Here is a 25,318-nt window from a genome sequence, read left to right as displayed (position 1 = left end):
AACTCTGAATTGATTCTCCAATCTGTAGACTCACCTTCAAGGTGTCCTTACAACTCTTGTTCTCAGTTTTTTTTTAACTGTTTGTACAATTCACCTTCTCTGGCACATTGGTTCATAGCGAGTCATTCTTATGTAACAATTTTCATAAGTTCTATTGTATTTATTTACTTTCCAGTAAATATTTGCAAGAAAATTAATCTCAGAGTAGTATATGGTAACATACGCATATTTTGATAATAAATTTTATTTAGTCTTTGACTAATTTTCAGTCATCTTTATCCTTTTCTATAACTACCGAGACTTACAGAGTTATGGTCACTAACTCCCAAATGCCCTCTCACTGAAACTCCAATCATTTGCTCAGCTACATTCTCGTAGTTTAGGTCTAACACTGTCCCTTCTATAGGTTTTGGCTCACAAAGCCCTCCTGGGCACAATTCATGAACATTAACATATCAAATGACCTGTCTTGGGGACAACATATTATTGCAATCACATGGAAAGGACATTAATAAGGTTTAGATTCTCACCAAGCGCTCTAACAAATTCTTCAGCAATACACACAGAATGCTGGAGGAACTCAGCAGGTCAGACAGCATCTATGGAAATGAATGAACTGTCAATGTTTCGGACTGAGGCCCTTCTTCAGGGCTGTGAAAGAAGGGGGACGATGCTGGAATAAAAAGGCGGGGGAAGGGGAAGGAGGCTAGCTGGAAGGTGATAGGTGAAGCCAGGTGGGTGGGAAAGATCAAGGGCTGGAGAAAAAGGAATCTGACAGGAGAGAAGAGTGGACCATAGGAAAAAGAGAAGGAGAAGAGGACCCAAGAGAAAGTAATACGCAGGTGAAAAGAGGTAAAAGGTCAGAATGGGAACAGAGGAAGGGGAAGGGAGTTCATTGGTTTACCAAAAGGAGAAGTTGATATTCATGTCATCAGGTTGGAGGCTACCCAGTTGGCTCCTCCACCCTGAGGGTGGCACAAGAGGACAAACACGTTGGAACGGGAATGGGACTTGGAATCAAAATGTTTCACCACTGGGAAGAGAAATCAAATTAAAATTCTACAGATGTACTGTTGAAAGTGTCCTGACTGGTTGATTGGATCTGGTATGGCAATTCAAATACGCAGGAATATAAGCTATGGAGACTAGTGAACTTGTTGTGGACACATCTCTCTCCACTAGTGGTGCATCTACAAGAAGGCAACATCCATCATCAAAGATCCTCTTCATCTGGGCTATGCCATCCTCTTACAGTCCCATCAGACAGGAAGTACATAAGCCTGAAGTCCCACATCACCAGCTTCAAGAACAGTTACTTCCCCTTAACCACTGGGATGCCTCAGAAGTGTAGTGCTCATTGCAATGCTATTACAGCTCAGGGCATTGGAGTTCAGGGTTCGATCCCTGCATCCTCTGTAAGAATGTTTGTATATTCTTCCTGTAAGCGCATGGGTTTCCTCTGGGTGTTCCAGTTTCCTCCCACACAGTCCAAAGACGTACCAGTCAGCAAGTTAATTGGTTCTTGCAGATTGCCTTGTGATTAGGCCGGAGTTAAATGAGTGGGTTGCTGGGCAGTTTCTGGGCAATATGGCTTGTTGGGCTAGAGGGGCCTGTTCTGCGCTGTATCTTGAAATAAAAGAAAAATAAATTTGTTTCTTGAACCAATAAGTACAACACTGATCACAACAGTTTAGCAGCACAAAACCACTTTGATCATTTTGCACTAATGAACTTTTGCTGTTCTAATTGTATTATTTCCTGTGAACTTGTATTTTATTTATGTTTAATTTATGTTTTTCTTGTGAATGGTGCTTGTGTAATGCCATGTGCCCGTGATGCTACTGCAAATAAGTTTTTCATTGCACATGTGCATACACATATTTGTAAACATGACTTTGACTTTAAAAACACTATCCCTTTAAAGTCTTTCATATGAAGGCAGTCCCAACGTTCTGCTCCCCTACTATTATAACATTATTTTTATACCTGTGTGATTTGCTTATATGCCCCTGCTGACTCTTGGCAGCCCTTTAGTAGACTCTCTACAACGTGAATACCCATTTTATTTCCAATTTTGATCCATATTGAGGAGTCTTCTCAGATATGCTACCATGTTACTGCAATAATAAATGCTTTAATCAATATTATAATGAACCTCTTTTTATTCTCCCGCCACCACTCAGATTCCATATTCTGGAATGTTCCGTTGCCAGTCTTTGCCCTTCTTTCATTGACACTTTGATAGCAACAATATCATATTCCTTTATGCTAATCCACACTCCCAGTTCATCTGGCTGTTCAGTCAGATTCCTTGCATTCAACTTAGGCTGGTATTCCTCCCATCAACCTTATCATGTTCATGTCTGCACTTCCCTCTGAAATTACTTGGTACGTTTTGTATATTTGACTACCCCACCCCTTCAAATGTACACACACACACACACACACACACACACACACACACACACATCGTGACTCTTTCAATATAAAACATTTCCACTTCCTCAACAGCTTATAGGTGGTTTCAAACATCAGAAAGTTTACCTGCTGTCCAATGTCATTGAACATAGAACCGTACAGTGCAGGAAACTTTCTCTTTGGCTTATGTCAGTGCCAACCATGCCAATTTTAACTGATCCCATCTGCCCGCATGTGGTCAATATCACTCCATTCTCATGTGCCTGTCTAAATGCCCCTGAAATTTTGCAATCACGGTTTCTTGGCAGCACTTTCCTTTCATTCTTCCAGGAAGCCCATGTGATGCATTCATCCCCACATGGGCCAAACTGGCAGACAGTTTAGATAGCAACACACACAAAATGCAGGAGGAACTCAGCGGATCAGGCAACACCCATGTTGATATTTTAGTCTGAGTTCTTCACCGGGACTGGAAAGGAAGGGGAGGAAGCTGGAATAAGAAGGTGGGGGAAATGGAAGCAGCACAAGATGGTAGGTGATAGGTGAGAACAGGTGAGGGGGAGGGGAGGTTGGTGAGTGGGGGGAGGGGGAATGAGGTGATACGCTGGGAGGTAATAGGTGGAAAAGCTGAAGGCTGAAGAAGGAATTGATAGGGGAGTGGACAATGGGAGAAAGGGAAGGAGGAGGGACACCAGAGGGAGGGGATGGGCAGGGAAAGTGAAGAGAAGGGATAAGAGGGGAGCCAGAATAGGGAATGGAATAAGAGAGAAGGGGAGGGGAGGGGAGAAATTACCAAAGGTTAGAGAAATAAATGTTCGTGCTGTCAAGTTGGAGGCATTTTCCATAGTCAGTTCTGCCTAGAGGAATGGATAGCCAGGGAAAGGATTATTGCACAAAGCTCACACAGACAGCACTAGAGGTTAGATCAGACAGAGGTCACTGACACTGTGAGACAGCTGCCCCACCTATAGTGCTACATTTGCCTTTACAGTTCATTTTCTTTTTACATTCCTGTGTAAGCTCTCAGCGTTTGTATTTTGTTTCTCGAGCACTTACTCCTACATTTTATTTTCCCTTCCTTTATCAATTTTTTGATTGCCCTTTTCTGAGCCCAGGCAATCTTATAAACCTTAAATTTAATGCTATACTTGATTTAGTTCATAAAGCACAGGAGCAAAATTAGGGCATTTAGCCCATCAAGTTTACTCTACCATGCAATCATAGGTGAATTGTTTTCCCTCTTAACCCCAATTCTCCAGCCTTCTCTTTGACACCCTTACTAATAAGTACATATCAACCTCCACCTTAAGTATACCCAGTGACTTGGCCTCCACAGCCATATATGGCAATGAATTTCACACATTTACCACAGTTTGGCTAAAGAAATTCTTTCTAATCTCTGTTCTAAAGAGACACCCATCTCTTCTGAGGCTGTGCCCTCTAGTTCTAGACTCTCTGTGTCTACTCTATCTTGGCCTTTCAATAATCAATCAACTGAATCTTGAGTTTTAGAACTCAAGAGGCATATTACTGACCAAGAAAGACATTTGTAATCCATGGCTGGACCATTTTCCCAGTTGTGTTTTTGTACCTTAAAGGAAAATATGACTGTTGCAAATAATATATTATTGCTTTAACAGCAAGTCATTGCCCTTCAACTGACAGTGTTTAATGTGTTGAAGATGTATTGCGATCATCTGACAATAGTTACCAAAGCTCCATTTTATCTGTGAACAGTTATTGAAGCTCTATCCTCTCCTTGCTCTAGCTGTACAAATTAGAGACCAGTTTAAAGACGAGCCAACACACGTTGGAGTCTAACTTCAGACATATCCAACCACTCAATGGAAGGAATGTGTATTCTTCATTTTCAGCAACGCTGGCCTCAAGAAGAATGAGTAAGTAAATTTATAATTAAGCCCTTAAGCTCTTCTGTTGTTTGAGTTTCAGCTCAGCTCACTTTTAGGTCAAATGAGATTCACTCAGCTTTCTGGGGTATAATGCAGTATTTGGTATCTGGTGATACAGAATAAGGAACACTTTACTCAGACTTCAGTTATCCCTGACTCAATGGAAGGAGGAAATTTTTCTGAATTTCCTAAGAATGGAATGAATCATTTTGTTGTGACCTCAGGCTTAGACAGCTTAGGAAAAGGTGGGCATTTTTTTTTCTTCTTTGAGAACAAATATTACAATTTATCACCAATAGGGCTTACCTGATAACATTTTGTAATACTTTCTTTTAAATACAGAAATCTGTTTTATGCAAATTGTGTGAGAAAAATCCTGAACATTACAATCTATTTTACATTAGTAAGTTTTAAATGTTACTTGTTCACACAGACATTCAAAGAAAAACATAAAAAGAGCTTGTTTACCCAGGTTTGGTACCAGAGGCTCAGTTGTAAATGGAAGTCTGTTTAAATGTTCACATTGTTATCAACCTCCTTCAGTATTTTAGAGCATTTAACAGTCCACCCAAAAGTTAGTTAATATTTAAGTCACCTGCTGTAATGAAAGAAGGAATATTTTGTTTTTTAAACGATCTCCTGAAGTTAATGACAGAGTAAATACTATAAACACGAAATGAGCCAGTATGTGAACATAAATGTGAACGTGTAAGAGAAATGCAGGAAACACTCAGCAGGCCAGGCTGCATCTTTGAAAAAAGAAGCAGAGATGATGTCTCAGGTTGAAAGGAAACATAAAAAAAGCTTATTTAAACCACAGGGAGGGGGACGTGTCTGACAGGAAAAAGACATTTGACTGTGGAAATAACCTATAAAAAGAAATTATCTAGCCAGTGAGTGGATAGGAGGATCCAAAGTGTCAGGCTATAGACACAGAGAAAATAAAATTTATCAAGCACTTTAGCTCTGATGTTGTAAAAGGCAGGCTCTCCCAGTGGCTATCTATTTCATAAGACCATAAGACAAAGGAGCAGAAGTCGGCCGTTCGGCCCATCGAGTCTGCTCTGCCATTTTATCATGAGCTGATCCATTTTCTCCCATTTAGTCCCACTCCCCTGCCTTCTCACCATAACCTTTGATGCCCTGGCTACTCAGATACCTATCAATCTCTGTCTTAAATACACCCAATGACTTGGTCTCCACTGCTGCCCGTGGCAACAAATTCCATAGATTCACCACCCTCTGACTAAAAAAATTTCTTCGCATTTCTGTTCTGAAAGGGTGCCCTTCAATCCTTAAGTCATGCCCTCTCGTACTAGACTCCCCCATCATGGGAAACAACTTTGCCACATCCACTCTGTCCATGCCTTTTAACATTCGAAATGTTTCTATGAGGTCTCCCCTCATTCTTCTAAACTCCAAGGAATACAGTCCAAGAGCAGACAAACGTTCCTCATATGTTAACCCTCTCATTCCCGGAATCATTCTAGTGAATCTTCTCTGTACCCTCTCCAACGTCAGCACATCCTTTGTTAAATAAGGAGACCAAAACTTCCCACAGTACTCCAAGTGAGGTCTCACCAGCGCCTTATAGAGCCTCAACATCACATCCCTGCTCCTATACTCTATTCCTCTAGAAATGAATGCCAACATTGCATTCGCCTTCTTCACTACTGACTCAACCTGGAGGTTAACTTTAAGGGTATCCCATACGAGGACTCCCAAGTCCCGTTGCATCTCAGAACTTTGAATTCTTTCCCCATTTAAATAATAGTCTGCCCGTTTATTTTTTCTGCCAAAGTGCATAACCATACGCTTTCCAACATTGTACTTCATTTACCACTTCTCTGCCCATTCTTCCAATCTATCCAAGTCTCTCTGCAGACTCTCCGTTTCCTCAGCACTACCGGCCCCTCCACCTATCTTCGTATCTTCAGCAAACTTAGCCACAAAGCCATCTATTCCATAATCTAAATCGTTGATGTACAATGTAAAAAGAAGCGGCCCCAACACTGATCCCTGCGGAACACCACTGGTAACTGGCAGCCAACCAGAATAGGATCCCTTTATTCCCACTCTGTTTCCTGCCAATCAGCCAACGCTCTATCCACGTATATAACTTTCCCGTAATTCCATGGGCTCTTATCTTGTTAAGTAGCCTCATGTGTGGCACCTTGTCAAAGGCCTTCTGAAAATCCAAATATACAACCTCCACTGCATCTCCCTTGTCTAGCCTACTGATAATTTCCTCAAAAAATTGTAATAGGTTTGTCAGGCAGGATTTTCCTTTAAGGAATCCATGCTGAGTTCTGCCTATCTTGTCATATGCCTCCAGGTACCCTGTAACCTCATCCTTGACAATCGACTCCAACAACTTCCCAACCACGGATGTCAAGCTAACAGGTCTATAATTTCCTTTTTGCTTCCTTGCCCCCTTCTTAAATAGCGGAGTGACATTTGCAATCTTCCAGTCCTCCGGAACCATGCCAGAATCTATCGACTTTTGAAAGATCATCGCTAATGCCTCCACAATCTCCACAGCTACTTCCTTCAGAACTCGAGGGTGCATTCCATCTGATCCAGGAGGTTTATCTACCTTTAGCCTATTCAGCTTCCTGAGTACTTTCTCTGTCGTAATTGTGACTGCGCACACTTCTCTTCCCTGCCACCCCTGAGTGTCCGGTATACTGCTGTCTTCCTCAGTGAAGACTGATGCAAAATACTTGTTCAGTTCCTCTGCCATCTCCTCATCTCCCATTACAATTTCTCCAGCATCATTTTCTATCGGTCCTATATCTACTCTCACCTGTCTTTTACTCTTTATATACTTGAAAAAGCTTTTAGTATCCTCTTCGATATTATTTGCTAGCTTCCTTTCATAGTTAATTTTTTCTCTCTTAATGACCTTCTTGGTTTCCTTTTGTAAGGTTTTAAAAACTTCCCAATCCTCTCTCTTCCCACTAATTTTTGCTTCCTTGTATGCCCTCTCTTTTGCTTTAACTTTGGCTTCGACTTCTCTTGTCAACCACGGTTGCATCCTTTTTCCACTCGAAAATTTCTTCTTTTTTGGAATATACCTGTCTTGTACATTCCTCATTTCTCACATAAACTCCAGCCACTGCTGCTCTGCTGTCTTTCCTGCCAGTGTCTCTTTCCAGTCAACTTTGGCCAGTTCCTCTCTCAATTTGACTTCTCATTCCCATTCTGTCATAAATGTCCACGGCCACAATGAGGCCAAATCAGACTGGAGGAGCAACACCTCATATTCTAGGTAGTTACCCTCTAGGTAGTTTCCAGCCTGATGATATGAACTTTGATTTCTTCAACTCACAGTAATTTCTCCACTTCCCTGCTTCTTTATTTTTCCATCCCCCATTTGTCTCCCATAAGACACAGGGGCAGAATTAGCCTATTCTGCCCATCAACTATGCTCTACCACTTCATCAACCCCCTCAACCTCATTCTCCTGCCTTCACCCCATTACCTTTCACACCCTGACTAATCAAGAACCTATCAACTTCTGCCTTAAGTACACACAATGACTTGTCCTCCACAGCCACCTGTGGCAATGAACTACACAGATCCACCACCCTCTGGCTGGGAATATTCCTCCTCATCTTCATTCTAAATGGTCGTCTCTTTGTTCTGAGGCTGTGCCCTCTGGTCCTAGGCCCACGGATCCACTCTATCCAGGCCTTTCAACATTTGATAGGTTTCAATGAGATCCCCCTCTTTCTTCTGAATTCCAGCGAGTGCAGGCCCCGAGCTATCAAATGCTCCCAATATGATAACCCTTTCATTCCCAGAATCATTCTCATAAACCTCCTCTGAACCCTCTCCAAGGTCAGCACATCCTTTCTTAGATAAGGTGCCCAGAACTGCTCACAATACTCCAAGTGAGGCCTCATCAGTGTCTTATAAAGCCTCAGCATCACATCCATTCTTTTATAATCTAGTCCTGTCAAAATGAATGCCAACATTGCAGTAGAGGGCTGCCTCTCTGACTTGAAGGCCTGTGACTAGTGGTATGTCGCAGGGATCGGTGCTGGGCCCTTTGTTGTTTTGTCATCTATATCAATGATCTGGATGATAACGTGGTTAACTTGATCACCAAATTTCAGAATCTGAATCTGAATCACCAGCATGTGACATGAAATTTGTTAACTTAGCAGCAGCAGTTCAAAGCAATACATAATATAGCAGAGAGAAAAAAAATCATAATAAGTAAGTAAACCAATCATGATGTGCATATATTGAATAGATTAAAAAACGTGCAAAAATTTGCGGAAAATACCAAGATTGGGGGTATAGTGGACAATGAGGAAGACTATCATGGCTTGCAGAGGGATCTGCATCAGCTGGAAAAGTGAGCTGAGTAATGGCAGTGGAATTTAATCCAGGCATGTGCGAATTTTTGCACTTCAGTAGGACCAACAAGGGTAGGACGTACATAGTTGATGGTAGGGCATTGCAGAGTGTGATAGAACAAAGGGATGTGGGAATGCAGGTCCAGAATTCGTTGAAAGTGGTGGCTCAGGTAGACAGGACCATAAAGAAGTCTTTTGGCACATCAGCTTCCATAAATCAGTGTACTGAGTACAGGAGATAGGTTGTTATGTTGAAGTTCTATTAGACATTGGTGAGGCCTGATTTGGAGTATTGTGTGCAGTTTTGGTCACCTACCTACAGGAAAGATATAAACAAGGTTGAAAGGGTACAGAGAAAATTTATAAGAATGTTGCTGGATCTGGAGGACCTGAGTTATAAGAAATGTTTGAATAGATTAGGATTATATCCTTTAGAACGTAGAAGACTGAGGGAAGATTTAACAGAGGTATACAAAATTGAGGGGTGTAGATAGGGTAAATGCAAGCAGGCTTTTTCCACTGAGTTTGAGTGGAACTACAACTAGAGGTCATGGGTTAAGGGTGAAAGGTGAGAAATTTAAGGGGAACATGGAGGAAAACTTCTTCACTCAGAGGTCATGAGAGTGTGGAATGAGCTGCCAACACAAGTGGTGTATGGGAGCTCGATTTCAACACTTAAGAAAAGTGTGGATAAGTACATGGATATACGAAGGGCTATAGTCCCGGTGCAGGCTGATGGGAGTGGGCAGTTTAAATGGTTTTGCATGGACTAGATGGGCCGAAGGGCCTGCTTCTGTGCTGTACTTCTCTATGACTTGAAGTTATACAGCACAGAAACACCCCCTTTTGTCCAATTTATCTATGCCAACCTTTCTAAGCTAGCCTTATTTGTCTGGATTTGACCCATATCCTTTAAAAATCTTTCCTGTCTGTACATCTGATCAAATGTCCTTTAAGACCATAGGTTATAGGATTAGAATTGACTCCTGCCACCCATCGACTCTGCTTCACCATTCCATCATGGCCGATTTATTACCTCCTCTCAATCCCATTCTCCTATTTTCTCCCTTTAACTTTTGACACCCTTACTAATCAAGAACCTATCAACTTCCGTTTAAATACACAATGACTTGGCCTCCTTGGCCATTTCTGGCAATGGGGAGTTCCACAGATACAACACACACTAGCTTAAGAAATTCCTCCTAAAGGGACATCCTTCAACTCTGAGATTTGTAATTCTACTCACATCTACCACTTCCTCTCACAGCTCGTTCTAGATACCCTCTACCCTCAATAAAGAAAACTTGCTCCTCAAATACCCCTGTCACCTTAAGCCTGTGCTATCCAGTTTTAGACTCTTCATGCGGGGGGTGGGGGGGGGAAGAACTATCACCTTCCATGATCCCCATAACTTTATAAACCTCTACAAGGTCTTCCCTTGGCCTCTTTTACTCTCAGGGAAACAGCTGCAGTCTATCCAGTATCTCCTTTTAACTCAAACCCTCCAATATGGTTCTGAATCATTTTTTGTACCTTTTCCAGCATAATCATATTCTACAAAAAGCACAGTGAGCAGAACTTCACACAATTGAGTTCTCTCCAATGATCTGTACAGATGTTACATGATGCCCCAAAAGCTTGACTGATGAAGGTCAGCATGCCCAATACATTCTTCACTATTCTGTCTACCTATGTCACTCCTTTCAGGAAACTATGTACCTGCATCTCTGGGTAGTAAAGACAACTACATTATTTTCTCATATGCATGGCTTTTCCCCAGTTAAAGAAACATAGAAACATAGAAAATAGGTGCAGGAGTAGGCCATTCGGCCCTTTGAACCTGCACTGCCATTCAGTATGATCATGGCTGATCATCCAACTCAGAACCCTGTACCAGCCTTCCCTCCATACCCGCTGATCCCTTTAGCCACAAGGGCCATATCTGACTCCCTCTTAAATATAGCCAATGAACAAGAAGAAAATTAGTGAGATAGATCAACTGGTTAAGTGGTGTCACAACAACAACCTTGCATCAATTTTCAGTGAGACAAAGGAATTGATTGTGGACTTCAGGAAAAACACACAGCAGTCCTCATCAAGGGATCAGCCGTGGAAAGGATGAACAGTTTCAAGTTCCTGGGTATCAACATTTCTGAAGATCCATCCTGGGCCCAACATATTGATGCAATTACAAAGAAGGCACAGCAGCAGCTATGTATACTTCATTAGGAGTTAGAGGAGATTTGGTATATCACCAAAGACTCTCGCAAATCTCTACAGATGCACTGTGGAGAGCATTCTAACTGATTACATCACTGTCCAGTATGGATGGGGCCACGGCACAGGATTGGACAAAAACTGCAGAAAGCTGCAAGCTCAGTTAGCTCCATCGTGGGCAGTAGCCTTCCCAGCATTGAGGTCATCTTCAAAAGACAATGCCTCCAAAAGGCAGCATCCATCATTCAGGCCCCCCATCATCCAGGACGCGCACTAAGGCACATACTCAACATTTTAGGAATAGCTTCTTCCCCTCTGCCATCAGATTTCTAAATGGACCATGAATTTGTGTTCAGTTGTGGTTCTGGTTTCAGTTCAGTATGGTGTTCATTTGTGTGACTTGAATTTTATGAGCAGTAGCTTGATGACGGTCGGGGATCCCCTGCTGCCCAGAATCAACCCTACCGAGCGGAGCATCTTCAGAATTGTCTTGAAGATCCTCTTGACGCTGTTGTTGTGCAATACATTTTGTGATTTGTATACTGATCAACACTAAACTAGGCATGACAACTCGCTTCAGAGTACTGAAATGTTACGTTTATCCAGTTATGTTATATGGATCAGAATGTTGGACAATATCTAGTAATATGAGGAAACGAATTGAAGCAGCAGAGATGTGATTTTTGAGGAGGATGCGAAGAATATCAGGGATGAAACGAATATCTAACATGGATGTCATGAACAGAGCAAATACAAAAAGAGAAATAATGTATGAGATCATGAAAAGGCAACATAACTTCATTGGACATGTGATTAGGAAAGAGGAGTTAGAATGCATGGTAATTATGGGAAAGATTTAAGGGAAGAAAGCAAGAGGAAAACAAAGACATGATGATGGTGACAGCAGCCAGAGAACTGGAAATGAATACCAAGTAATTGATCCACTTGACCTGAAACAGGAGTGTGTGGGCCATGGCAGTCAAAGCTCAAACTGAGCATGGTACCTGATGATGATGATGGTGTTCATTATAGAGAGGATGTGGGTTCAAGGAATGGATGCTGCCTGGATTAGAGAGGATGTTTTATGAGGAAAGGTTGAGCAAGCTAGGGCTTTTCTCTTTGGAGCACAGGAGCATGAGAGGTAATTTAATAAAGACATATAAGGTGAGAGGTATTGATAGAGTAGACAGCCGACACCTTTCTTGCAGGGTGGAAATTGCTAATATGAGAGGACTTAATTTTAAGGTGATTGGAGGAAAGTATAAGGGACAGGGAGGTTTTCTGTCACACAGAGTAGTGGGTACATTGAATGTGCTGCCAGGGGTAGTGGTTGGGCCAGATACTACTTAATCATCATCATTATGTGCTATGTCGTATGATGTGGGTGGTCATAGTCTTCTATTTGCCTTTAATCTGAGAAGTTCTAATAACCTCTTCAAAACTTTTGCCTGTCCATCCCTTGATGTAACCCATGAATGTCAGATACATTACGGACATTTAAGAGACTCTTAAATAGGCACAGGGAGGAAAGACAAATAGACAGCCCGCAGGAAGGAAGCATCTGATTGATTTTGGAGTAGGTTAAATCATCGGCTCAGTATCATGAGCCGAAGGGCCTGTACTGTTCTGCGTCTGTGTGCTATTAAATGCATCAAAGTACGGTCAACCCTTTTACATGAAGTCAGAAATCAGTCAGTCTCCTCCCATTCAGGATGGAGTAAATCAAAGGCAAACTGTCCCTGTGTCGAGAAGCTGAAGTATACAAGTCATTTATCCAATAGTTAGTGTTCCCAGCTGGAAGTACACTAATGCTTAAGAGAGACACACAAAATGCTGGAGGAACTCAGCAGGCCAGGCCACATCTATGGAAAAAGAGTACAGTCGACGTTATGGCCTAGACCCTTCAGCAGGACTTTTTACTCCACGCCTGCTGAAGAGTCTCAATCCGTAAAGTTAACTGTACTCTTTTCCATGGATGGTGCCTGGCTGCTGAGTTCCTCCAGCATTTTGTGTGTGTTGCCTGGATTCCTAGCATCTGCAGATTTTCTCTTGTTTGTGAATGCTTAAGAGTTTAATTCCCACTTTCCCTACTTCCCATTTTATACAGCTTGTTTCTTTCAGATTCCCTCCCATTGACCCAATCAAAAGGACAGTTAAAATGTTATTGGTTTTACAGTGCTGTGTTTGTCCAAATGCGTTCTCTGCTCTTTACTGTCATGAATCAAACCTTTGTTAAGTAGCAAATTAAATTAGATCCAACCCTTTGTTGAAGTTAGAATCATTAAGTGAATGTTCCCTAACCAGGAAACAGCCATAGTTAGTTGTGAAGGGCCTCAGCCTAACACCAGATAATGCTGCCAACTTTGCTCGTGGTTCTCAAGGAGGCGTTTCTCCTCACTGTCTAACAACCAACTTTAAGATGAAGCTTAACACAAGCTAGGAGAATAGATCTTTGTATTCCTCCTGGCCAGCCTACAACCTGGTGGCATGAACACTAAGTTCTCCAGCCTCTGTTAAACTTTCTTTCTGGCTCCCCCCACTACCACCCTAATAACCATAACATTTTCCCCTTTTCCATCCTCTTCATCTTCCCATCAGCCACACTCTCCAACCTCTGACTCCATCCCCCACAACAACCTTTCCCCTCCCCATCTCCCTCCCTTGATTCCATGCTCCCCCTTTCTGTCCTACCAGATTCCACCATCTCCAGCCCTTTGGCAATTCCACCTATTTCCTCCCAACTTCTTGGGCCATTGCACACACACTCTTCCTCCATCTGCCTATCAATCCCTGTTCACACCCTCCCCCTCCCCCACAGCTCTTGCTGCTCCCCTCCCCTCCCCTCCACATTTATGTACTGGCTATCTCCCTTCTTTCTCTCCAGTACGGATGAAGACTCTCAACCTGAAACATTGTCCACCCATAGATGCTGGCTGACCCATTGAGTTTCCTTCAATAATTTGTGTGCTGCTTTGGTCTGCAGAATCCCTCGATTCTCCATCGAACACCAAGTTTTCTGGTGACAGATCTGAACCCCATGTGCTGTTATCTGAAAGATTCTGACAAAGAGAATAAATTGGGTACCTTTTATCAGTGAATGTAGTAGCTAGGTGAGTGTAATGCTGACGATGTTGTCTTGGGAAAGGTCACTGATGTTCATTCACTTCTCCTGCTTATGGATGTGGAGGATCATTTTGGAGGCACTATTGATGGTATTGAGCAGCGGTCCCCAACCACTGCGCCGCAGACCGGTACCGGGCCGCAAGGAAACGATATGGGTCAGCTGCACCTTTCCTCTTTCCCTGTCATGCACTGTTGAACTTGAACATAGGGTTGCCAACTGTCCCATATCTGCCGGGACATCCTGTATATTGGGCTAAACTGGTTTGTCCCATACGGGACTGCCCTTGTCCCGTATTTCCCCTGCTAAGGTAAAGCATTCCTATGAAAACTTTCGTGCCGAAATGGCGTAAAGTGAAGAAGCAATTACCATTAATTTATATGGGAAAAATTTTTGAGTCTTCCCAGACCCAAAATATAACCTACCAAATCATATCAAATAACACATAAAACCAAAAATAAATAACACTAACGTATAGTAAAAGCAGGAATGATATGATAAATACACAGCCTATATAAAGTAGAAATAATGTATGTGCAGTATAGTCGGGAAGATGAAGGCAAAACCAACTTGTGGTGAAAAAAATCGGCACGTACGTGCATGCGCACATCACATGCGCACGTCACGCATGCGCACACAGGTGCCCACGCAAGGCTTCATGGTCATGGTAGTCTTTCCTGGGGTAAAGTGGCCCGGGACTTGACTGCGACTTTTGTCCTTTATTCGGGAGTGAGAAAGTTGGCAACCCTAACTGTAAAAGACATGTTGAGGTGAGTTTAACCCGACTTGAACACCCCCCACACCCCGGTCGGCCGGTCCGCAAGAATATTGTCAATATTAAACTGGTCCGCGGTGCAAAAGAGGTTGTGGACCCCTGGTATTGAGGACTTAGCTTTTGTGGAGAGAAGCATTCAGGAAGGCAGCAACTTTGAACTTCAGACATTATTTTCCTCAGAAGGCCAAAGGCTGTGCTGGGGCGTTGATGTCACGCTAATTTTGGCTTTCTATGATAGCTTAGTGAACAATACTTGTATTTGCACATGGTCAGAAACTATGCTTCATCATCAATGCCTCACTCACAGAAGCATACAAGAGAATGATCTTTCACTCAATGTCTGCAAAATAATGGTCCTCTACCTACCTGCCCTCACAATGCAACACCACCCTCTGACAATAAATGTCCAAAACAAAACCCTGCAAAATGTGGATCACTTCCAATATCTTGGGAGCCATCTGTAGTGTATAGGTAGACATTAATGAGGGAAAATTTACTTCAGAGGTAGCTTTTGAACCATCACAAACAAGGGAAAATCTCTTGGATGCTGGAAATCTAAGCAATACACACAAAATGCTGGAGGAACTCGGCAGGTCAGGCAGCATCTATGGAAAAGAGTAAACAGTCGACGTTTTGGACTGAGACTCTTCATCAGGACTGGAGAAAAAAAGATGAGGTCAGAGTAAGAAGGTGAGGGGAAGGGGAGAAAGAAATACAAGGTAATAGATGATAGGTGAAACCAGGAGATGGGAAGATGTGAAGTAAAGAGCTGGGAAGTTGATTGGTGAAAGCTATCAAGGGCAGGAGAAGGGGAAATCTGATAGGAGAGGACAGAAGGCCATGGAAGAAAGAGGAAGGGAGCACAACCTGATAGCATGAACATCAATTTCTCGAACTTCTGGTAATGACCCACCCTCTCTTCACCATTTCTCATTCCCATTTCCCCCTCTCACCTGATCTCCTTACTTGCCCATCACCTCTCTCTGGTGTTCCTCCCCCTGTTCTTTCTTCCATGGCCTTCTGTGCATTCCTATCAAATTCTCAGTTCTCCAGCCCTTTATCTTTCACCAATCGAATTCCCAGCTCTTTATTTCACCCCCTCCCCCTCTCCTGGTTTCATCTATCACCTATTACCTTGAACTTCTTCCTACCCTCCTCCCCCCCCCACTTTCTTTCTCTAGCTTCTCATCTTTTTTCTCCAGTTCTGATGAAGGGTCTCAGCCCAAAATATCAACTATTTACTCTTTTCCATCGATGCTCCTGGCCGTCTGAGTACCTCCAGCATCTTGTGTGTGCACCTTTCAAACCAAGCTGCTTTTATCAGGCCTAGTCAGTCTCCCTGTGCCCTTTGATTCTTGTTCAGATCCATCTTGTCTCTGAAGGTGACACCTGTGAAATGGGAGCTTCATTCCATACGTGGAACTCACAGCCAGTTCTGACTCATCTGAACCAAACTGAAACATTTCACAAAAGGTGGTGGATTTGTGTTTGGCCTCAACTCAGAGTCACATCATACCAAGCTTAGGATGAGTCGATCTAAAATTCACTGCAGTCCAAAGAGGAGCTTTCAAAGAATTACTGTCATTACAGTATGTAAAGGTTTTTGAACTCAGTGTCTTTTCCAGGAATAGCACTCTCTCCTGTAACCCTGTGTCCACCAAGATCCTTTGAAAATGCTAGTTTTCAAATATCAACCTTCAATCGGATGGCATGAATATAATTTTCTCTAACTTCTGGTAGTTTCTAACCCTCCCCCTTCTCTTTTTCCATTCTGGTTTCCCTCTTACCCCTTCTTTTCTCCTCACCTCACTATCACCTCCCTCTGGCACCCCTTTACTTTCCCTTTCTCCCATGAGCAGATTCTACTTCCACCTATCACCTTCCAGCTTCTGACTTCATCCTTCCACCTCCACCTACCCATCTTTCCCCTCACCTACCTTCACCCAGCACCTGCCAGCTTGTATTCCTTCTCTTCCTACCACCTTCTTATTCTGAATTCTGCCCCCTTCCTTTCCAGTCCTGATGAAGGATTTTGACCCAAAATGTCGACTGTTTATTCCCCTCCATAAGGTGTTGCCTGACCGCTGAGTTCCTCCAATATTTGTTTGTATGTGTGTTTTCAAGTATTGATTTCCTCCATTTGGTAGATGTGCTAGTTTTCTTTCTTGATCCTTAAAAACTCAGACCTGCCCCCCATGAGCTGGGAATGGTTGGAAACACTGGTATTCAAAGCAAAGTTTTTTAGTTTATTCATGTATGGGATGTGGGTATTGCCAGCTAAGTCAGCATTTATTGCCCATCTCTAGTTGCCCTTGAGAAGGTGGTGATGAGCTGCAGTCCCCGAGGTGTAGGTACACCCACAGTGCTGTTAAGGAGGGAATTCCGTGACTTTGACCCAGCAACAATGAAGGAACAGCGATATGTTCCAAGTCAGGGTGGTGGGTGACTTGGAGGGGGATTTTCAAGTAGTGGTGTTTCCAGGTATGCCAAGTAAGTGGAAAAGAAAAGGAAGGAAATTTAGGCCACTGAACAACTCTTTCACTTTGGGGCCCAGCCATGGTGGAGTTCATTCTCAAAGTGCCCACTATAAATACCCATTGTGTGGAAGCACTCCATGCCCTCATTGCCCTGAGATCAAAATGTTATCTTCTTTCTTTCTCTAAGGCAAGTACCCCATGTTCCCTTATCCTCCTTTCATCTACTGATGGCAGCAGTCATTCTCCATTTCCTACAGTGATGACCCCAGACTTTTCTCACACTTTATTGGCTACCTCCACACACATATCCCCCACCCCCACACACATATCCCCCACCCCCACACACATATCCCCCATCCCCACACACATATCCCCCACCCCCACCCTACGCCTATCTTGGTGCTACTCCTCCATTCTCTGTGGAGAATGCAGCTGCAATGGGGAGATTGATCCCAGGTGATTATCCCTCAGCCAGCATGACTGGGGTTTCCTCCAAGTGCCCCAGTTTCCTCCCACATTCCAAAAGCTGTTACTGAGTATCTTGGCATGCTATCTTGGTGCTGGATGCTTTGCAACACTTGTGGGCTCCACAGCACAATTTCATTTGATGTAAAATGATGCATTTCACTGTATGTTTTGATGTACATGTCATAAATATAATTAATCTTTATCTTTAGTCCTGCATCCAGACTATAGTCCTCCATACCTCTCATCCACGTACCCATCCAAACTTTGCTTAAATGTTACAATTGAACACTTCTGCTGGCTGAACTTCTGTAAATTCATTTTTTAATATAAAGATTTTCAAAGAATATTTGCCATATGCACATCGAACTATCAAACTATACAGTACAATGTGTGGTTTGCATCAACGACCAACATAGTCCAAGAATGCCCTATGGACAGGCTGTTGTACTCTGACAGCAACGAAGCATGCCCACAATTTACTAACCATTGATAAACCCATATATTTTTGGAATTTGATAGGAAACTCGAGCACCTGGAGGAGACCCACACGGTCACAGAAGTGTTTGCAAATTCCTCATAGGCAATGGCAGGAATTGAACCCTGATTGCTGGCGCTGTAAAGCGTTATGTGGGCTGCCATGCTACCATGCCACCTCTGTATTAACTCTTGCTGCTTTCATCTTTATCAGCTTGCACCTCCGATCAGATCATCGGTCGTATGAAACGTACAGCATATATGAGGCCCGTTAGGCCTGTCACACTTCTGCTGGATCTTTGAAACAGTCTTCTCCAAGTGCCATAGGCACTGGCAGGCAACACTCGCCATAACCAAAGGCAGACCCTGACCCCCACGCAATTCCATTCCCTTACTAACACGGGTCACAGCTGGAAATGAAAAGGTGCCCTGAAATTGCACTTCCTCAACACAGGGTTGGTGAAGCTACTCACCACAGCACAGTTACAGCAGAGGCTGAGGTCCACAGGCAAAGCACAGAGCAGAAACCAGCGATTAACCTTGGGGTGAATGAGTTACCGGTCAGGTTCACTATCTTAAGCTTTATCAGCTTTAACAAGCCTCATGACATTTAATGGGATTATTCATACAGTTATTAGCTAAAATAATAGTCATTAATTATGTACAGCACTAGTAAGCAGAGATAGATTCAGTTTTATTGTGACATTATGACCCTTTATGGTTTCCACACCCCTTCTCCTAATCATCAGCTATAAATATAGTTTAATGTGTGAATGAGAAAATGGCCCATGACTTGTACATTTTTACCAAATTGTGACTCAGAATCTATCATTTTTACAATGCCTTCAACAGACTTGACCTTTGGTTGAAACGACTGGGTGTGTTGCCTAATTTACATTCTGTTTCAACACTCTGGGTAAACCTTACTCAATTCCATCTTCCATTGTGCTTAAGTACAAACTTGCCCAGAAAACGTAATATATCACAAAACCTGGGCGAGTCTCCTACAAAGAGAGGAAATAAAGCAGTATTGTTTTACTGTTACAGTTTAAAGTTCCTACTGAGTTTCAGAAGGATCTTTGCTCATGCAGTGAAGACTTCTTCAATTACAGGAAATGTTTCTCATTGATTCTACTCTGCATGCCTGCAAGAAAATAAACTTTAGCGTAGTATATGGTGAAATATACTGTATGTACATTCATAATAAATCAATTTTGAGCTGTGAATGTTTGGTTCTTTTATAACAGTCCAGTAGATTTCCCTGTATTTTGCTTCGTTGGCCATTAAATTATTTAGACTTGCCTCCTTGACTGTCCATAGTGAGGCAAAGGGTCTTGAATCTAGAAGAGAGAAGTATTCACCTCGAAACTCATGTCACTAACTGATCTGAATCCCTGCACTGGAATTCTAAAGGAAATATTGTATCATTTCTTAATGCATGCATTACTAAATGACAACAAAAGAGGACTGTATGTCCTCATAATCTAATCTAATCTAATATGAAACAATTGCTAATCTTCTCTCTAAAGGAAGAAATCAATAGACAATAGGTGCAGAAGTAGACCACTCGGCCCTTCGAGCCTGCACCGCCATTCTGAGTTCATGGCTGATCATCTACTATCAATACCCGGTTCCTGCCTTGTCCCCATAACCCTTGATTCCCCTATCCATAAGATACCTATCTAGCTCCTTCTTGAAAGCATCCAGAGAATTGGCCTCCACTGCCCTCTGAGGCAGCACGTTCCACACCTCCACAACTCTCTGGGAGAAGAAGTTCCTTCTCAACTCTGTCCTAAATGACCTACCCCTTATTCTTAAACCATGCCTTCTGGTACTGGACTCTCCCAGCATCTGGAACATATTTCCTGCCTCTATCTTGTCCAATCCCTTAATAATCTTATATGTCTAAATAGGTACTCAATCTAAATTCTACAGAATTTTGAAACAGTGACATATTAAGTATGATTAAGCAATATTTAAACAAGTTTTCTCATGTGTTTGAATTGAGACAACACCTAAAAAATAATTATTTCATTAAACACATACAAAATGACATGTCAGATAGCCTCTATGGAGAGGAATAAAGAGCTGGTATTTCTGACTGAGTCCTTTCCATCAGGACTGGGAAGGAAGGGGAAAGAATCCAAAATAAGAAGATGGTGGGAGAGAAAAGGGTAAAAGCTAGAAGGTGAGGGGCAACACAGGTGGATGGGGGCAGGAAATGAAGTGAGAAGCTGGGAGATGATAGGTTGAAAAGGTAAAGGGCTGAAGAAGAAGGAATCTGATAGGAGAGGAGCGTGGAGCATAGAAGGAAGGGATGTAGGAGGAGCCCCAGAGGGAGGTGACAGGTACGTGAGGAGAAGAAGAGGGTAAGAGGATAGCCAGAATGGGGAATGGAGAAGAGAGTGGGGGGGTGGGGGAGAAATTACCAGAAGTTAGAGAAATTGATATTCATGTTGTCAGGTTGGAGGCTACCCAGACAAAATAAGAGGTATTATTTCTCCAACTTGAAAGTGGCCTCACCTTGGCTGTAGAGTAGACCGTGAACCAAGATTGGAATGCGTATGGGGAGTGGAATTAAAACGATCGGCCACCAGGAAATCCTGCTTATTGCGGACAGAGCGAAGGTGCAAGTCTGTTGGATGGAAAAGGGAGGTTGGAAATGGGAATACAAGTTTGGAGGTCCCCCCAGTCTACGTCAGGTCTCCAGTTCATTGCAGCTTCCATTTATCCCCCTTGGATAAAGCAAACATAAAATAGGAAAGGTCTGCTCCAGAACTCCCACTGCTTTTTCATGAACCTTTCAAAATGAACTCTGTTGTGGAAAAAAGGGGATGGGGGTTTCTGTTTTATGATGAAGGGACAAGTGTGGATAGGAGACAATCTGGAGAACTGCTGTAACACACCACTAATCAGATCTCCTTTATCAGAATGAATATACCCATTCCAATACAAGTATGATTAGTTAAATTTAGTCACTAAAAGGTAAAGTGCAAATTTAATAGTCTTTTAGCTAATAAACTCTTCTCAGGCTTCCAGCTGGGTACAGGAGTTGATTACAACTGACGTTTTGATGACAAACTTTGCCATCTTCATCAGAGATGATGTCTGGGCATGTCTAGCCCAGTGGTATTTAGTCCCTTGTTGTCTGTTCCTCCTGATTGGTTAGTCCTCATCCAATTAGGTTTCCACTCTCCCACCTTGTTTATAATTGAATTCCAGTTCTGACTTAGAATGAGACCTCAGTTTTTTTTAATTCTTTTCGTCTAGTTTTATTTCAATGGCTTTCTTTACTAGGTGGCCCCAAAAGCCATTGGCATGTCCGTCATAATCAATATCTGTACCTGGCTGGAAGCCCGAGAAGAGTTTATCCGTCATATATGGCAGGAAGGCACTAGATCCTTTTTCAATTTTTTAGCTGTTTGTAGTTTGCTTCAATTATTTTGACAAGCTGATTCTAATTAATCAAGTGAGGAAATAAAGGAATATAATTGTGATTCAAATGGAAATTTAGCTCGTTTAATTGTTACTCGATAACATTTTGCCTCTCTTACAGATTAAACGTCTTTAACATTTAATTTGATTTAAGCAGTTGAGAGCGCCATCTAGCAATTCAAATAACATAGAGTTTTGTGCCCACAGTTCATACAGAGGACATTGCTGAATCAGATGGAGAATACAAATCAGGTACTGTGATTCCTACTCTGACTGAAACATGAATAACTGTAGTTCAACTGTACTGTTCCAGAATTTTTATACCACCTTGTTTTTATTTTATGAATATGGTCTGAAAATAAAACAACATCCTTTTTTGAAATTGAGTATCAAGTAGAAATGATATAAAATATAGAGTCATCATTACATGAACAGTTCTTGTCATGGGAGCTGCTTTCTTTTATGTTTGCACATCCATTAGAGAGCATTAGTTAAAGGATAAGTTATATACAAGTCCCAATGCCCAAAGACCATCTCAGAAATGCATCCTAGGATTATTTTTGGGCAACAGAGCACTATTGATGAAGGAACTAATTTTGACCACATCCTTACACTGGATGCTAACAAATTGTTTTGTTGTCTGCTGTGCTAATTCTGTTTCTGGTGATCAACCCACAGAAAGGGTGAGACAAGGGCACACACACCAATCCTCATAGAAGGATCAGAAGTGGAAAGGGTGAGCAATTTCAAGTCCCGGGCTGTCAACACTTCTGAGGATCTATCCTAGCCCAGCATACTAATGCAGCTACAAAGAAGGCGTGACAAGAGTTAGGAGTTTGAGGAGATGTGGTATATCACCAAAGATGCTCACAAATTTCTACAGATGTACCATATACAGTATTGTAACTGGCTGCATCACTGTATGGTATGGGTGGGGGAAGAATTGCACAGGATTGAAGTAAGCTGCAGAAAGTTGTAAACTCATTCAGCTCGATCATAGACGCTAGCCTCCACAGCATCCAGGACATCTTCAAGGAGCAACACCTCGAAAAGGCAGCACCCATCATTAAGGTGTCTGATCACCCTGGTCATGCCCTCATCTCATTGCTACAATCAGAAAGGAGGAACAGGAGCCTGAAGACACACACTCAATGATTTAGGAACAGCTTCTTCCCCTCTGCCATCAGATTTCTGAATTAACATTGAAACCATGAAAACTGCCACACTACTTCTTTGCCCCTGATTATCATCCTGTCAAACTTATTTTCTTCAAGATAGACTGAAAACAAATCCTAAAATGCACCCTTTGGGTTCATTAATGAACTTTTAAACTACTTCCAGCCATTTAGCATGTCTGTGTAAATTATAATGGATTCAAAATTCAGCCTCTATAATGAAAAGCATTACAAGGCATTTCCGGTCATTTCACATAGAGTGATTTAACCTTGCATTTCTAATATCACTTACTCATGAAAATGTCTTCTTTCAGAGCATTGTAGGCCCACTTAAACTAAATTGTTCTGGGTGTAGCCATCATCAATCACAACCAGGGCAACCTGTTTTAGTAACAAGCAATCAGCTGGAGGAACTCAACAGGTCGAGCAGCAGTTTTGGGAAGGGAAGGAATTATCATCGTTTTGAGTCAAACCCCTACATGAGGTCCTGATGCAAGGTTTTAATCCACAATGTCTATAATTCCTTCTCCTCTCCACAAATCAAGATTGTTTAATGTCACTTCCAGTACACAAGTGTAAAGGAGAATGAAATAATTGTTAGTCCAGATCCAAATCCAATTAACACAAGATAAAAAACACAATAATAAAAAATACAATAAATATAATGTAAATATATGAGATAACTTATATACATGGACTGTATGTCCATAAAGTGATGGCAGGCACTGGAGTGTTTGTACATAAGATGACTAACAGGAAATGATAAAGTAGTGGTGGTTGGGAATTGTAGAGGGGTGGATTAGTGGGTGGACGTGTTGATCAGCTTTACTGCTTGGAGAAAATAACTGTTTTTGAACCTGGCGGTCCTGGAGTGACTGCATAGTCGCCTCCTCCCTGATGTGAGTGGGATGAACAGTCCATGAGCAGGGTGGGTGGGATCCTTCATGATGTAACTGGAATTTGTGCTTTGAGTGGCTGGTAATGTCAAAGTACATGTCAAAAACATTCCTGCCACAAGGACACTCACCAATATGCTAAACAACAGAATCACTCCCTGTCCTAATTACATCATTATCTTTGACTCGTGGCCTGCACCGGCTCCTTCAGGCACCGGCTTCCTTCCTGCCCCCTTCCCAACAACCTAACCACACCAACTACATTTGTATGGTTGGCTGATTGGGCAATATTCATCAAAATACCAAGAGAATAGCAATTGGTGGCGCTGGGGCTGTTGCCAGAGATCCTGATGCAATCCTGACCTTAGGTGCTGTCTGCAGATTACCACTGTGCCCTTTCCCTCCAGGACAGTGTCATCACACAGTCCAAAGACCTGTGGGTTGTGAGTTAATTGACCACTGTAAATTACCTCTAATATGTAAGTAGGTAATGGAATCTGGGATTGTTGATGAGAATGCGGAGGGAACTGAAAAATGGGATTAAAGTAAGATCATTGTAAATGTGTGACTGATGGCCAGCACAGATGAAGGTCCAACAGGCCTCTTTCAGTGCTGCATCTCTCTCTCTCTGACTCTGCATGAGAACGCCTGCCTTTATTGGAAAAGCAAATTATGGAACTGACCTGAACCTGAATCCGAACCACAGGACGATAAACTTCAATGCTTTGAGTCAGGTGTGAAAATGTCAACCAAGAATAGATCTTCAAAGATTCAAAGTACTTTTATTATCAAAGTATGTTTGCAGTATACAACCCAGAGCTTCATCTTCACTCACACAGCTACAAAATAAAGAAACCCATGGAACTCATTCAAAGAAAAACATCAAAACCCCAACGTGCAAAAAAAAGAACAAATCACGCAAGCAGCAAAAAAAAACAAGCGAAAAATACAGAATATAAAACATCACAGCACACAGTCAACAAAACAGTCCCTTAATCTTAACATAATTAAGATTATAGTTGGTCACGTAATATAATATTTAAACTTACCCCAAAAAAGTCGTGTTTAAGATAATGAAATATTTCAAAATACACAGCCAGTTCAATCATGTGGCTGCTGAAATATTTATGTGTTTTACAAACATTTACCTATTGCTATTTAACAAGGGAACAGCATTTTTTATGTGAAAGCATTGAGGTTCTTATGAAGAGGTGCAGTCGACGTTTCAGGCCGAGACCCTACGTCCTGATGAAGGGTCTTGGCCTGAAACGTCGACTGCACCTCTTCCTACAGATGCTGCTTGGCCTGCTGCGTTCACCAGCAACTTTGATGTGTGTTGCTTGAATTTCCAGCATCTGCAGAATTCCTGTTGTTTGAGGTTCTTATGAGCTGTTTGCTGCATCACAATGAGGTAGCCGGATGCAATATAAGTTAATAGTGGCAGTAAACCTCACCTTGAACTTTGCCTCAAGATGTAGGTGAATATTTTATGACGATAAAGCTATTACAGACTTGTGGAAGCCACTGTCTTTGACTGGCTGAAGCCTGTAAGGTTAATAACAGATAGTCTTCTTGGAAAACATTT

At 42.2% G+C, this 25,318-nt stretch overlaps 1 protein-coding gene and 1 long non-coding RNA gene across 2 annotated transcripts in view; one reads left to right on the top strand and one right to left on the bottom strand.

Annotated features, from left to right (window-relative positions):
• The window catches only part of ca9 (carbonic anhydrase IX), a 93,528-nt gene that overhangs the window by 57,213 nt on the left and 10,997 nt on the right, over nucleotides 1–25,318 (top strand). Inside the window, exons 8-9 of the mRNA XM_063042816.1 lie at nucleotides 4,187–4,316; nucleotides 21,870–21,914. Of these exons, the coding sequence (XP_062898886.1) occupies nucleotides 4,187–4,316; nucleotides 21,870–21,914 (175 nt within the window). The remainder of the gene's footprint in view (nucleotides 1–4,186; nucleotides 4,317–21,869; nucleotides 21,915–25,318) is intronic.
• LOC134343907 (uncharacterized) lies at nucleotides 17,383–24,914 on the bottom strand. The gene is made up of 3 exons (XR_010017343.1): nucleotides 24,783–24,914; nucleotides 20,751–20,862; nucleotides 17,383–19,371 (listed from the first exon to the last, which is right to left on the bottom strand). It is a non-coding gene; the product is annotated as an uncharacterized LOC134343907 (long non-coding RNA).

The sequence above is a fragment of the Mobula hypostoma genome, chromosome 3 (assembly GCF_963921235.1).
Source record: "Mobula hypostoma chromosome 3, sMobHyp1.1, whole genome shotgun sequence".
Taxonomy (NCBI): Eukaryota; Metazoa; Chordata; class Chondrichthyes; order Myliobatiformes; family Myliobatidae; genus Mobula; species Mobula hypostoma.
This window is presented reverse-complemented; position numbering and strand designations above follow the sequence as displayed.